The 14,169-nt window shown below is 44.1% G+C and overlaps 1 protein-coding gene across 2 annotated transcripts in view; it reads left to right on the forward strand.

The window, feature by feature from the left end:
- The window catches only part of LOC110529772 (transmembrane protein 121), a 68,707-nt gene extending 62,975 nt beyond the window's left edge, over window positions 1-5,732 (forward strand). For both annotated transcript variants that reach the window (XM_021612290.2, XM_021612292.2), the window contains exon 2: window positions 2,846-5,732. In XM_021612290.2, coding sequence (XP_021467965.2) covers window positions 3,622-4,587 — 966 coding nt within the window. In that variant the 5' untranslated portion in view covers window positions 2,846-3,621 and the 3' untranslated portion in view covers window positions 4,588-5,732. The remainder of the gene's footprint in view (window positions 1-2,845) is intronic.
- The last annotated feature ends 8,437 nt before the right edge of the window (window positions 5,733-14,169 follow it).

Below are 14,169 nucleotides of genomic sequence, written 5' to 3' on the forward strand. Positions count from 1 at the left end.
AGCATCATTTTTGTTTTACAAAGTGCAGTAAATTTCGGAGCAGACGGTTGACGAGTGCACCTGTGACCTCACCTGTCATAGCGCTCAACGTGCATGTCAATATGAATACTAAGCAGGTCAAACCACACGCACCTTCAAACATCATTCAACAGAATCAGAGGGAAAGCTTGATGCATTATTGATATATTAAGTAACACTCTGCAGGACGGCTGAATGTTCTAACGTTATTGACTGGCATTGAGACGTCTGTTTTTATTGAGAAAATACGTTCTCTCCTTTCTATGGAGGCCTATTGGACAGAGACATATCCTGTCTATTTAACTTGTGAAAGTGTGTATTGAGAAGTCTATTCTATGATATTGTGTACCCACTTCTGATCACTTGGGATTAATGCAGATCCTGTGAATGATCTAGGAGTAAATGGAGCAAAGGTCCAAACAGTTCTGAAGTTATTGTAGTACGAGCTATCATCTTTTATCACAATATGATAGGGGCGACTGAGGGCAATTTTGACCGTTTTTGTATTTTACTCTTTTGCTCAGAGACCACTTGAACAAGTCTAGTAACTTTTTGTTATATATATATAAATAAACGTACATCTGTCTCCTAATCATTCATACCATTTCTATGTCTATACATAAGACGGTCAGCTCACAGTATTGATTTGAATCAGAAAAGTCCGGAAGTCTGCTACATTTGCCCTGGTGCCAGGGGTAGCTGCAGTAGCTGGGTTCAAATGTAGCAACTAAAAAATATTGAATTGTCTATTATCATAGACACGTAATGATTGTGTAAGAAATATGAGTATGTCTTTGTACGAAACCAATATTTATAGTAACACCCATTATTTTGCATGGTCATTCAGTTCCTCTGAAAACATCTGAATTCTCTGATGGTGCCCAGATGATATGTGTTTACAACTTCTTTGTCACTCTACAGGACCCCAAGGCTATTTAAAGTTATTATTTGGATAATTCATGTACAGTGCCTTCAGAACGTATTCAGACCCCTTGACTCTTTCCACATATGCTAGCCTTATTTAAAATGTTATTTAAAAAAATATGTTTTCCCCTCAATCTACACACAGTATCCCATAATGACAAAGCAAAAAACAGTTTTTAGAATTTATTGCAAATGTTTTAATAAAAAGCCAACTGAAATATTACATTTACCTAAGTATTCAGACCCTTTACTCAGTACTTTGTGGAAGCACCTTTGGCAGCGATTACAGCATTGAGTCTTCTTGGGTATGACGCTACAAGCCTGGCACACCTGTATTTGGGGAGTTCTCCCATTCTTCTCTGCAGATCCTCTCAAGCTCTGTCAGATTAGATGGGGAGCGTTGCGACACAGCTATTTTCAGGTCTCTCCAGAGAGGTTCGATCAGGCTCTGGCTGGGCCTCTCAGGGACATTCAGAGACTTGTCCCGAAGCCACTCCTGCGTTGACTTGGCCGTGTGCTTAGGGTCGTTGTCCTGTTGGAAGGTATACGTTCACCCTAGTCTGAGATCCTGAGTGCTCTGTAGCAGGTTTTCATCAAGGATCTCTCTGTACTTTGCTCCGTTCATCTTTGCATATATCCTGACATCCCCACAGCATGATGCTGCCACCACCATGCTTCGCCGTAGGGATGGTGCCAGGTTTCCTCCTGACGTGACACTTGGCATTCAGGCCAAAGAGTTCAATCTTGGTTTCATCAGACCAGAGAATCTTGTTTCTCATGGTCTGAGAGTCTTTAGGTGCCTTTTGCCAAACTCCAAGCGAGCTGTCACGCGCCTTTCACTGGAATGTTCTCCCGTCTCCACAGAGAAACTCTAGAGTTCTGTCGGAATGACCATCGGGTTCTTGGTCATCTCCCTGACCAAGGCCCTTCTCCCCCGATTGTTTGGAGGCTCTAAGAGTCTTGGTAGTTCCAAACTTTTTAATTTAAGAATGATGGAGGCCACTGTGTTCTTGGGGACCTTCAATACTGCAGATATTTTTTCGTACCCTTCTCCAGATCTGTGCCTCAACACAATCCTGTCTCGGTGCTGTACGGACAATTCCTTTGACCTCATGGCTTGGTTTTTGCTCTGACATGCACTGTCAACTGTTGGACCTTATATAGACAGGTGTGTGCCTTTCCAAATCATGTCCAATCAATTGAATTTACCACAGGTGTACTCCAATCAAGTTGTAGAAACATCTTGAGGATGAGCAATGGAAACAGGACGCACCTGAGCTTATTTTCGAGTCTCATGGCAAAGGGTCTGAATACTTCCATAAATAATGTCTTTCTTTTATCAATTTTAGAACAAGGCTGTAACGTAACAAAATGTGGAAAAAGTCAAGGGGTCTGAATACTTTCCGAAGGCACTGTATAATTGCCCCCAACCCAACAGCCATGACAAAACCTCATATGCCTAGCAAGAGACAACAAAATTGACACCTGTCATTCATGTCAATGTTTGGCCAACAGAGTGATGAAAATTCTGGGTATGTACCGTGTGAGTTTTATCACTCTAGCTTGTGTTACACTTGCCCCCTGTTACAATTTCCCCCAGTCTCCCCTACCTGCCATTCTAAGTTATTTTAACATGGTCTTCAGGCACTCCCTATTACACAGTGAGATAGCAATGACATACGGTCTAAAATTATCCTGAGTGGTGCAGCATCTTCCTCCCTCCCTACACTGTAACAAACAAGACCACATCTTAACCATACTGACACACTTCCTGGCTTCTAGCTTGTGGACAGCCTGCTGTCTTTGGTAATGAGCGCTGCATTATATAGCCCAGTTATACTGACAGTTATCTTTCTTTCTCCCTTTCCCCATCCCCCTCTCTACCTTTCACTCTCTCTCCCAGGCAGTGGCGAAGCCGGCACGTGGCGTTAGGCGAGAGGATGTTGTGTCTCTGGCCCAGTGTGAGAGCCTCCCTCCGGGAAAGTTGCCGTTGGTCGCGGGGCCCAACGGGCCACTGACCTCCCCCTCCCTTGTCTCTGTGATTTATGGCTACTGGGGATCTGGCCACTGCAGAATCCTCTTTCACTTTCACATTCACAAACACATACACTGCACCACTGGACAGAGCCACACACACTGCACCAGCTTCGCCAGTGCTGCCCCACAGGGTGATTCCGCCACACACTGAATAACAGAATCTCTCTCAGCCTCCACACGCACTGAGGGACTGAGCTGCACAAACACACTGCTTTTCTCTACCCCATAGAGCCTCATATTGCACTCTGTGTGCTATACATGCCCCTCACACACCCCTCTGTGTATCTTCCACTCCCCCTCAGTGTGTGGATTAGCATCCCAGTATCAGTCATGGACCGTCAGCCATATAGCACCTCACAGTGGCGCCTGCTTTACTAGCAGGGGGGGATCAATGGAACTGCGCTGAGTGATGAGATGATGTTCCTGTGTTCGCATGGCCTGAGAAATGACCTACCAGCAGCCCTGCAAAGACTGACACACCCCCCCTCCCCCACGACTTCACTGTTTTTACTCACTGGACTGACTCTCAATAGATTAACTGTATGACTCACTGGTGTTCCCACAGGAACCCATTATTTTTCTAAACTCGGACACCGTGAACTGGAGGTGAGGGCCAGCAGGCGGTCGGGTCCAGTCCTCGCCATGGTGTTGCCACCTCCGGACAAACGCCACGTGTGCCTGACCACCATCGTCATCATGACCAGCATGGCCTTCATGGACGCCTACCTGGTGGAGCAGAACCAGGGGCCCAGGAAGATCGGCGTGTGCATCATCGTGCTGGTCGGGGACATCTGCTTCCTCATCGTGCTGCGCTACGTGGCCGTGTGGGTGGGCGCCGAGGTACGCACGGCCCGCCGCGGCTACGCCATGATCCTCTGGTTCCTCTACATATTTGTGCTGGAGATCAAGCTCTACTTCGTCTTCCAGAACTGCAAGGCAGATAGGAAGTCTCTGGAGACTGTGGCCCGGAAAGCCTTGACTCTGTTACTGTCTGTGTGCGTCCCAGGGCTTTACTTGGTTCTAGTGGCTCTGGACAACATGGAGTACGTGAGGACCTTCAGGAAGAAGGAGGACATGCGGGGGAGGCTCTTCTGGGTGGCTCTAGATCTTCTGGATCTTCTGGACATCCAGGCCAACCTGTGGGAGCCTCAGCGGACCGGCCTGCCAATCTGGGCCGAGGGACTGATGTTTTTCTACTGCTACATCCTCCTCCTCATCCTGCCCTGCGTCTCGCTCAGTGAGATCTCCATGCAAGGGGAGCACGTGTCGCCCCAGAAGATGATGCTCTATCCCATCCTTAGCCTAGTCACCATCAACGTGGTCACCATCCTGATCCGTGGGGTCAACATGGTCCTGTTCCAGGACAGTAGAGTCTCAACCATCTTCGTGGGCAAGAACGTGGTGGCGATCGCTACGAAGGCGTCCACGTTCCTGGAGTACCGGCGTCAAGTGAAGGAGTTCCCCCATCCGCAGAACACCATGGCGTTGGAGCTGCAGCAGAACTCGGTGTGCCATGGACATGCGCCCCACACATCGCACTCGCAGACCCTGCCCAACTCCACCAACCTGCCCCACGAACCCTCGCCAGCTCGCAACATAGACACATGACCGCCAGACACATGAGTCACTCCACTGTTGTGATCAGTGACTAACCAAAACCCTAAGTTCTGGCTGGACTTGTTCTATCTATCCAGCCGTGGAGATGTTGGTGTTAAGAGAGAAATGGGTTTCAAGACAGGATTGTATTGTTCTTCCTGTCATACAACTGTGAACAACTGTGGATATAACAACTAGAGGGATATTTATAGCCTAGACTGTCTGTTGGAGAAGGAGAAAGATTCACCTTCTTGATTCTGACAAGAAGGAACTGACATGGTTTTTATTGAATTGTGTATCGAATTGTGTTTTTAAATTAACCGTTTTAAAACTTTATTAATAATATCGGACAATCTCCATATTCTGCAGCTCAGTGATGTACGTATGTTGTGTAACAGTAAATTGGAAAATGTGTTCCTCCCTGAATATATATGGGATTTTTTTCAAATGCCCCTTTTCGACCGTCCATTGCGTGGCTTTTATTCTTTGTTGTCCTTAGAAACGGAGGTACACCCCTCGCTCTGAAGAAGCACTTCAGTTGGAGTGGAGAAAGAGAGGATGGAGAGAACGGGAAGGAGAAAGGGTCAATAAGAAGGTTTGTTTGAGCCGCGGTGGGGGGATGGGTGGCAATAGAAGAGTAAAATTCAGCCTCTGCTTAGTTCTGCTGAGAAAGGAGCCTGCTGCCTCTGTCAGTGTGATGTTTTATGACCAAATGTCTGATAAAAGCACCAGAGCTCAGCACTATACACTCCACTCAAGGCAGCCAACTCTCTGTGTGTGTGGGCGGATGGGGGGGGGGGGGGGGGGGAGCGTGTGAAACTGTATTTTCATGTACTGTAAGCGTGTGGCTTAACAAAAGTGGGTGTGAAAGAAACAACAAAGGGGAGAAGAGATGTGTTCATGTCAGAAAAACAGAAGGGAGAAAGATCGTGCTGATTTCCCTTACTGTACAGCCTTGAAGTCAAAAAATGCAGAGAAGTGCAGACCTTGCCTCGTTGACAAACGTTGAAATATAAATGTACAATCCAACCTGAGAACTGCAAACTATTTCTACTTAACTGATGAAGTGAGTGTTAAAGTATTATTCATATGATTAATATTATTATTATGTACATTCTTTACAAAAAACGTTATGTTGGAGGCAAGTAATGTTTTAATAAAAGTGTCCAAAGAATGTGAGAGATTTGTCTTTCTCTTAACCCACAGTCTCTGACTTGGAGGCTACATAACCGAGGACGTGCTGTAGTACTCAGCATTATACAGAAGAGGAATGTAACCTTTTAAGGAGCCAGGTTAAAAAGGATCCAAAATGTACTTTTGTCTACAAGAAAATTGATTCATTCTCTTTTCAGTTTTTCTAAAGAAAACCGATGTAAAAAAAAAATAAGACAAATTAACAATTCCATTGAATGCACTTTTTCCAAATAGCACTTACATATTTTTCTATTTTCTCCTATTGTCTGAACTCTTCCATGGCCCCTGTCAAATCACACTTCAAACGCTATGTGAACTCTGATGTTGCCATGGAAACATTGTTACATGGGCCAACCCTGGCATTACAGAGAGAGTTCAGCCACGTGAACAATGTACTATTATGTAACCGGAATGATCCATGCACAGGTCAACCACAGGTAACAGCACTCCAAGACACAATGGAGAATCCTCAGGGCCCTTTGACCCCATCAACAATAACTGACTGGAACTCAGTGACTGTGCCCTTTAACCTACGGAAAGGAAAGAAAGGCAGCACCTGACGACAGCAAATGGAAGAATGACAATTCTCTTTTTTCCATTCTTTGAAAATGAGCAGTGCCCTTTCAACTTTACACTATTGCTTTAAGATTAAAGAGGATACGAACAGAAATACTGTTGTGAAGATCATTCAGCTTACTAGAAGGTATAAATGTGGGTTTGTTACATCTTCGCCTTGCTCTCAGTGTGTCTCCAGCTCAGGGCACAGTTGTTCCAATAACACACAACACCACGTTAACACCACCACAGATTGCCATTATTGTTTGAATAAATCTTGTCAGAGGGGAGAGAAAGTAAATGGCAAACTTGGAAATAGGGATAAATTACCTGTAGCCGCCTTAGCAGGAGCTCACCTTAGCGAGAACTCTTGCAGGGCGAGACTCATTCACAAATCAACCAGAGCCTGTGCATCTGGAAATTAACTGTGTTCCCTCCATATGTAATAAGGTTTGTGAAGCACTTTCTATCTCTACCTACCTGTGATTTATTTTGCATCCATAACTTGGTGAAATATTCAATTTCGAGAACATTAATTCAGGACGGCGTGCATAGAGGCGATAAGGGGACTCAGGCGAGCTACTGTAGTGCGGGTGTTGTGGGTGTTGACCAACCTTGCTGACTCGACTGTTTCTCCAATCTCCATGCGGCTGGTCTATCCTCTGCTCTACTACGCCCCAAACCCTTGAATCACTTAGCCAGCCACGCTAGCTGCCCTGAGCCCAATACCACTTCCCACTGTGTGAGAAGGAGCCCCATCTATATGGAAATACAGGTACTGGAGCTCTGCCTCTGGTGGGTACATGTCATTCACACTTTTGCCACTAGAGACCTCATCAACAAATTGAGAGAAAGGGAGGGTTATTCCAAATGACGCCTTGTTCTTTTTATAGTGCACATATTTTGACCAGGGCAATAACACACGCACAAGGGAAATAAACAACACTGTCCCCGAAAAGTTTTCAAAATACATCAAGACTTTACCACCTCACCCAACACACCTTTTCCTGTAGGCCTAGTCAGAAGCCATTTCTCATTTTCAATGCCTTTCTCTGGAGCCTAAACCAATCAAAAAATGCTTGAATCCCCGTGAGCGACACAACACATAACTTTAACATTAATGAAATGTATACTGAGGCAAACATTTCACCCACCTTTCAGATCAAATATCTGCATACCTTTCAGTTATGTCCATCCCAATGAAATAATTCCATGCGCCCGCTTGGCTTTTGTCTTCATGAACTTTCACTCAAAATGCAAAGCACACTACTAAAATTCTGCCCAGACATTCCGTCTAACCTTGCAGAAACCGCTGGAGTTCATCACTCAAGATTAGTTCCTTTCTCGAGGTCGGGTTGTCAGATTAGCTCAATCGCCAATTTCTCAGCCTCTGGGTTTCGCAGAAACACAACACTTTTAAATGAATGATGTGACAAATGTTCCTAACAAGTGGCTATGGATGAAATGCATCAAAATATATTCTCAAAACATGAACAAATAGACTACAATGTATATATTTCTTCAACTGCAACAGAGGGCGCCCTAGCAGTGGAGGTATTTTATGCAGTGGAGCATATTTTCTTGCCCAGAGTGAGGCTTTTATTTGCAAGTGGAGATACTAGCCAGTGACTGTACAATACTTACAAATAAAAATAGAACACGGGAGTATACTACAAAGCAGGTTCAATGACTTAGCCAGCTAACATCAAAATAGACAGCCAGAAATAACTCTAGATTTTCTGGTTCATTAAGAAAGCTAAACTTGGTTGTTCAGATAACTAGACCATGCCCATTTAATTCTTATCTTTCTGTATCAGTCGTCCGTTCTCATCCCTTGCTTGCTAGCTAGCCATCTACGGCTAATTTACAGTCACGTCAAACAGTGCAGACAGAATAACAGTTTAAGCTGTTTTCTAGTGACATTTGGATACATGCATAACAATGAGCTAATAAGTAGCGATTTCTCCTGGCGTATAAAAAGTTCTCTCTCGTCAGGAAGGAGCTAGCCAACTTCAAACTGAAGCTGGAAAGACTGCAAACTAGCTGCACTTTGTTTCATTTTTACCTTTTTTTCAAATTCCATTTCTTTGTATATCCATAAAAAGGATGCCAGCTGATTCATGATTTCGACTGGCTGAAATACGATGCCTGTCTGTCTGTCTTGTCTACACTACCGACCCCGACACGTTCATTACTATGGGACAGCTGGAGATCGAATTTGAATATCGAAACAATGTTGCAAATGTCGGAGAAACAGACAGCAAGGTTTATACAAATCTCTTCGTTGTTGAAAACAAAATGTGAGATAATGTCTAGATGCTTTTTAAAGTGGAGATCAAGTTTATAACTTGCCTGGCTGGGCTGATGAGACAGTGGATTGCGCTGTCAGATGGAACAGAGTAAATAGGCATTTTAACGTCATAGATTTAGCCTGTGGTAACTTGTGGAATAGACACCAGCTGGAATGCGATTTTAACAAATCTACATTCAGGATTAGACCCGCCCGTTGTATAAACAATGATTAATTAACAAACAAAGGCAATAATTGTTTTATCAGTAAGAAGTGGTATTTTGATTGGTATAGTTATTGTTATATTTTCTCACAAGCCTTAGATTAGATTTGTATTGGGAGTACAATTGTAACATTTGTTACAATGAACCCCTTACCTAAAATGCAATGGTATTTAGACACATTCACATAATGATATAAACTGTCACTTCTTTACATCAAGTTTGCCAATACAACTAAGATAATACCCTAGAAAAAGTATATTCATATTCAAGTCATACTCATACTTTTGAATTGTAAAAGTATATTTGACTACTCTTTTTTAGGGCAATATTACATGACTAAAAGATCAAAGGAAAATGTTTTTCTATCAGATTCAAATCAGAGAAGATTTCAATTACCTCTCATTTTTGCCATTGAAGACCGTGTAATAATTAACCCTGCAGCCTGTTACAATTAGCCATGTGAGAAATACATGGGGGGCATTTTACCACCACTTTTGGTTGAATTGTAAACGACTGGTATGTCCTAGAAATGTTGTTACAGTGTGTAAAGGTGGCTAACACCATACTCAAACCGGCCGCGCGCAAATAGATTTTGTCCCCCCACACCAAACATGATCACTACACGCAGGTTGAAATATGACTTCTATTTAAGCACTTGGCAACACAGACGCTTGTTTTCGCACACAAGCAGTGCGGGTGCAATAATTGAATACATGTATGTTTACATTTATTTTGCAACGCACACAACGCGAGCAGTGTGGTCAGCATGTTAGATATGTTGTATGTTGTTTGTATACAAATATTATGAATCTACCTCAAATAATATTTTCTAAATAAGCAAAACCTATAAGTGTTACTTTGTGCCCCGGTCTCATGAAGAACAAACAAGGTAAACATTTACATTTCTTTAGATTTGCCTTCAAGTTGTAATTGGTAAACATATACCCTGGGAAACAAAACCTCTGGATAGTGAAACGCATGTTACATAAACAATTATATTAGTGGGAGACGCACAAGGTGCAGGTAGGTAACAACAACTCCACCCCGCTGATCCTCAACACTGGGTCCCCACAAGGGTGCGTTCTCAGCCCTCTCCTGTACTCCCTGTTCACCCACGACTGCGTGGCCATGCACGCCTCCAACTCAAATCACCAAGTTTGCAGACAACACTACAGTGGTAGGCTTGATTACCAACAACGACGAGGCGGCCGACAGGGATGAGGTGAAGGCCCTCGGAGTGTGGCGTCGGGAAAATGACCTCACATTCAATGTCAACAAAAGAAAGTAGATGATCGTGGACTTCAGGAAACAGCAGAGGGAGCAGCCCCCTATCTACATTGACGGAACAGTAGTGGAGAGGGTGGAGAGTTTTAAGTTCCTCGCCGTATACATCACAGACAAACTGAAATGGTCCACCCACACAGACAGCGTGGTGAAGAAGGCGCAGCAGCGCCTCTTCAATCTCAGGAGGCTGAAGAAATTCAGCTTGTCACCAAAAACACACACACTTTTACAGGTGCACAATCGAGAGCATCCTGTCGGGCTGTATCACCGCCTGGTACAGTTGCTCCGCCCACAACCAGAAGGCTCTCCAGAGGGTAGTGAGGTCTGCACAACGCATCACCGGGTGCAAACTACCTGCCCTCCAGGACACCTACACCACCCGATGTCACAGGAAGGCCATAAAGATCATCAAGGACAACAACCACCCGAGCCACTGCCTGTTCACCCCGCTATCATCCAGAAGGCGAGGTCAGTACAGGTGCATCAAAGCGGGGACCGAGAGACTGAAAAACAGCTTCTATCTCAAGGCCATCAGACTGTTAAACAGCCATCACTAACATTGAGTGGCTGCTACAAACATACTGACTCAAATCTCTAGCCACTTTAATAATGGAAAAATTTATGTAATCAATTTATCACTAGCCACTTTATATAATGTTTACATACCCTACATTACTCATCTCATATGTATATACTGTACACCCTACCATCTACTGCATCTTGCCATCGAGATGTAATGTATCACTAGCCACTTTAAACAATGCCGCTTCATATAATGTTTTCATACCCTACATTACTCATCTCATATGTATATACTGTACTCTATACCATCTACTGCATCTTGCCTATGCCGTTCGACCAGCACTCATTTATATATTTTTATGTACATATTCGTATTCATTCCTTTACACTTGTGTGTATAAGGTAGTTGTTGTGAAAGTGTTTGGTTATATTACTTGTTAGATCTTACTGCATGGTCGGAAACTAGAAGCACAAGCATTTCGCTACACTCGCATTAACATCTGCTAACCATGTGTATGTGACAAATAAATTTGATTTGACAACCAAAGCTTTCGGTGCCAAACACATTGCCGATGCTCCCAACTCAAACTCTAATACATGTCTCTTCTTGTTCACAGGGGATCAACAATCAAAAGACATGGCCTTACACATAATATTTAATTAAATACTCATAATCCAATAAACCACGTCAGATGTCGGTTATTTCGAGTTTATTGGTACACCCGTTAGTCAATCTATTTAACATAGTAAAAACATCCACATCAAAATCCATCAGTTTAAACTAGAGAGATCCGTTTTTTGCATGGGCTGTGTCTCAATCCACCACATCCGCCTGTTAGCCTTTCGTATCTGTGGTGGAAAGTGGCTGGGTAAGTTACAGCCATGTTTGTCAGACCAGGAGACATCCGAAAAATCGGTCTTCTAACAAAAATGTCTGTAGCGTCCATACGGTTTGGCCGACTAACTAATATGATATTCGGTATTCTCTGTTTTGGGACTTGTCTGGTGTTAACCCAGTACCCGTTAAAACAATTTGTGGAATATGGAGGTAGTTTAGTTCCAACAAAAAAGGGGTTAAATATGTGTCCCTAAAAATATCCTAGATATAAAACAGACACTTCACAACCTTCCTCCTTATGATTTTTTTTCCATTGAGGAATGTGCTATCCATTGCATTTTTATGGTCTATAGTAAAAAAGCCCAAATTCAATATTTAATCAGATAATTTGTAAATATGCAGTACCAGTCAAAAGTATAATGAGTAGGTGGACACACCTACTCATTCAAGGATTTTTCTTTATTTGGACTATTTCCTACATTGTAGAATAATAGTGAAGACATCAAAACTATGAAATAACACATATGGAATCATGTAGTAACCAAAAACCTGTTAACTTCACTAGGGTAGGGGGCAGCATTCAGAATTTTGGATGAAAAGCGTGCCCAAATTAAACTGCCTGCTACTCAGGCCCAGAAGCTAGGATATGCATTGGATAGAAAACACTCTAAAGGTTCCAAAACTGTTAAGATAATGTCTGTGAGTATAACAGAACTGATATGGCAGGCTTTCGCCTTGCCATATCAGTTCTGTTATACTTGAGGAAAATCCATTCAGGAAGTACTATTATTTTTGAAAGGCTGTTTTTCCATTGAAAGCCTATCCATCATACAAAGACTTAGGACCCAGTTGACAATCTCTATGGTTCTTCTACATGTGGCCAGTCTTTAGGCATTGTTTCAGGCTTTTACTCTGGAAAATGAGGGAGCTACAGCACTTTCAATGAGTGCTTTCAAGCCTTTTAGAAATCGGACACTGTGGTTGGATTTACAAAAAGTTTATCTTTAAAATGGTGTATACTTTTAATTATGAGATTTCTGTTGTTTTGAATTTGGCTCCCTGCAATTTCACTGTCTGTTGTCGAGGTGGGACGCTAACATCCCACTGGTACCAGAGAGGTTAAACAAATCAAAATATATTTTATATTTGTCAGGTCTACTCCCGCTTCTCCCATCCAGTGTTCGACATCGCCGGTTTACTAACCACCGGTCCTGGCAGCCATCGTTACGCACACCTGGCATAAATCATTATGCACACCTGCACTTCATCATGAGGCCCACCTAGACTCCATTACCTCACTCATTACCTCCCTTTATCTGGCACTCCCTTAGGTTAATTTCCCATTGTCGTTCATGTCAAGATGCTACTCCTACGTTGTGCTGATCCATGTTCTTTGTTGTATTAAAATTGTATCAACTCCCAGCATTAAGGTTACAGAATACTACCACAACAAATGGAAGCAGCAGCAAATCAGAACATCTCCCAGATGGTTGACAAGCAGGGATACGTACTTCATCAACACCACGACCAGCTGGCGCAACTGAGGACGGCTATGGAAGAGGTTCTTCGCAGTGTTCAACGTCTCGAACATACCCGAGAGGCATTCCCTTCAACTAGCGGAGGATACTCTACCACCAGTCGGACAGCGAGCCAGCACACCAGCCCATTCAGCAACCCAGCCAGGTCAGCGATGCCCGTTTGTCTGGATTCGTATGAGGGGTTCATGACTCAGTTCAAAGGTATCTTTGATCATCCACCGGAGGGCAGAGAGGGTGGTGAGGGCCTACTCCAACTATGGCAGGAGGATCAGACTGCTGCCGAGTACGCACTCACCTTCCAGACAGTAGCAGCATCCCAAATGAGCCGGCGCTTCGTACTCTATTCAGAAGAGGACTGTGCGAGGAGGTCCAGACGGAATTGACCTGTCGAGATGACAACCTCTCCTCGCGATGGCCATCTGTCAGGATAACCTACTTTGGGAGCATTGGTACTCTCATTGCTTCTTTCCCTCCCTCAGTGAAAACTTTGGATCAGAGCCTGAACCCATGGAGGTAGGGGTCACACGCCGCTCCGCGGCGCAGCAACACAAACAGAGGCAGCTGGGTCCAGCAGTGTCCGAAACGTCCCAAATCGCGATCCACGAGAGCAGAGGGACAGCCAAGTGATCTTCCACCTCCTGGGGCAAGTGTGAGTATCCCTTCATCACTTTCTGACAAACTCTTTTGGTGTCAATCACCAAAAAGAGTGTCCCTCATACTGTTTTTACAGCGTTAGTGGATTCCGGTGCCGTGGGGAACTTTCCTCCTCTCTTAACATCATCTCATACCTGCTCTCCTCTCCTTTCCCGGTTCAAGCCTTTGATAATCCACTAGGCTCCGGGACCCTTACACACATCACCAAACCATTTGCCCTCACCATGGAGTCCATCCATCAGGAGAACTTTCCCTTCTTCAAGCCACCCTTGGCTTCAACACTCTAACCCCACCATCTCATGTTCAAGGATAAAAATCACAGCCTGGGCACCCGAATGCCTGAGGACCTGCTTTCCCATCCCCTGTGGTTCCACGTCAGTTGAGTGCCCTTCAGCCCAACATCCCGGAGGTATACCATGCCCTGCTGGAGGTATTTTCCAAAACCCGCGCCACCTGTCTCCCTCCTTACCGTCCGTGGGACTGTGCCATCGACCT

This window comes from Oncorhynchus mykiss, chromosome 8, assembly GCF_013265735.2.
Source record: "Oncorhynchus mykiss isolate Arlee chromosome 8, USDA_OmykA_1.1, whole genome shotgun sequence".
Lineage (NCBI taxonomy): Eukaryota > Metazoa > Chordata > Actinopteri > Salmoniformes > Salmonidae > Oncorhynchus > Oncorhynchus mykiss.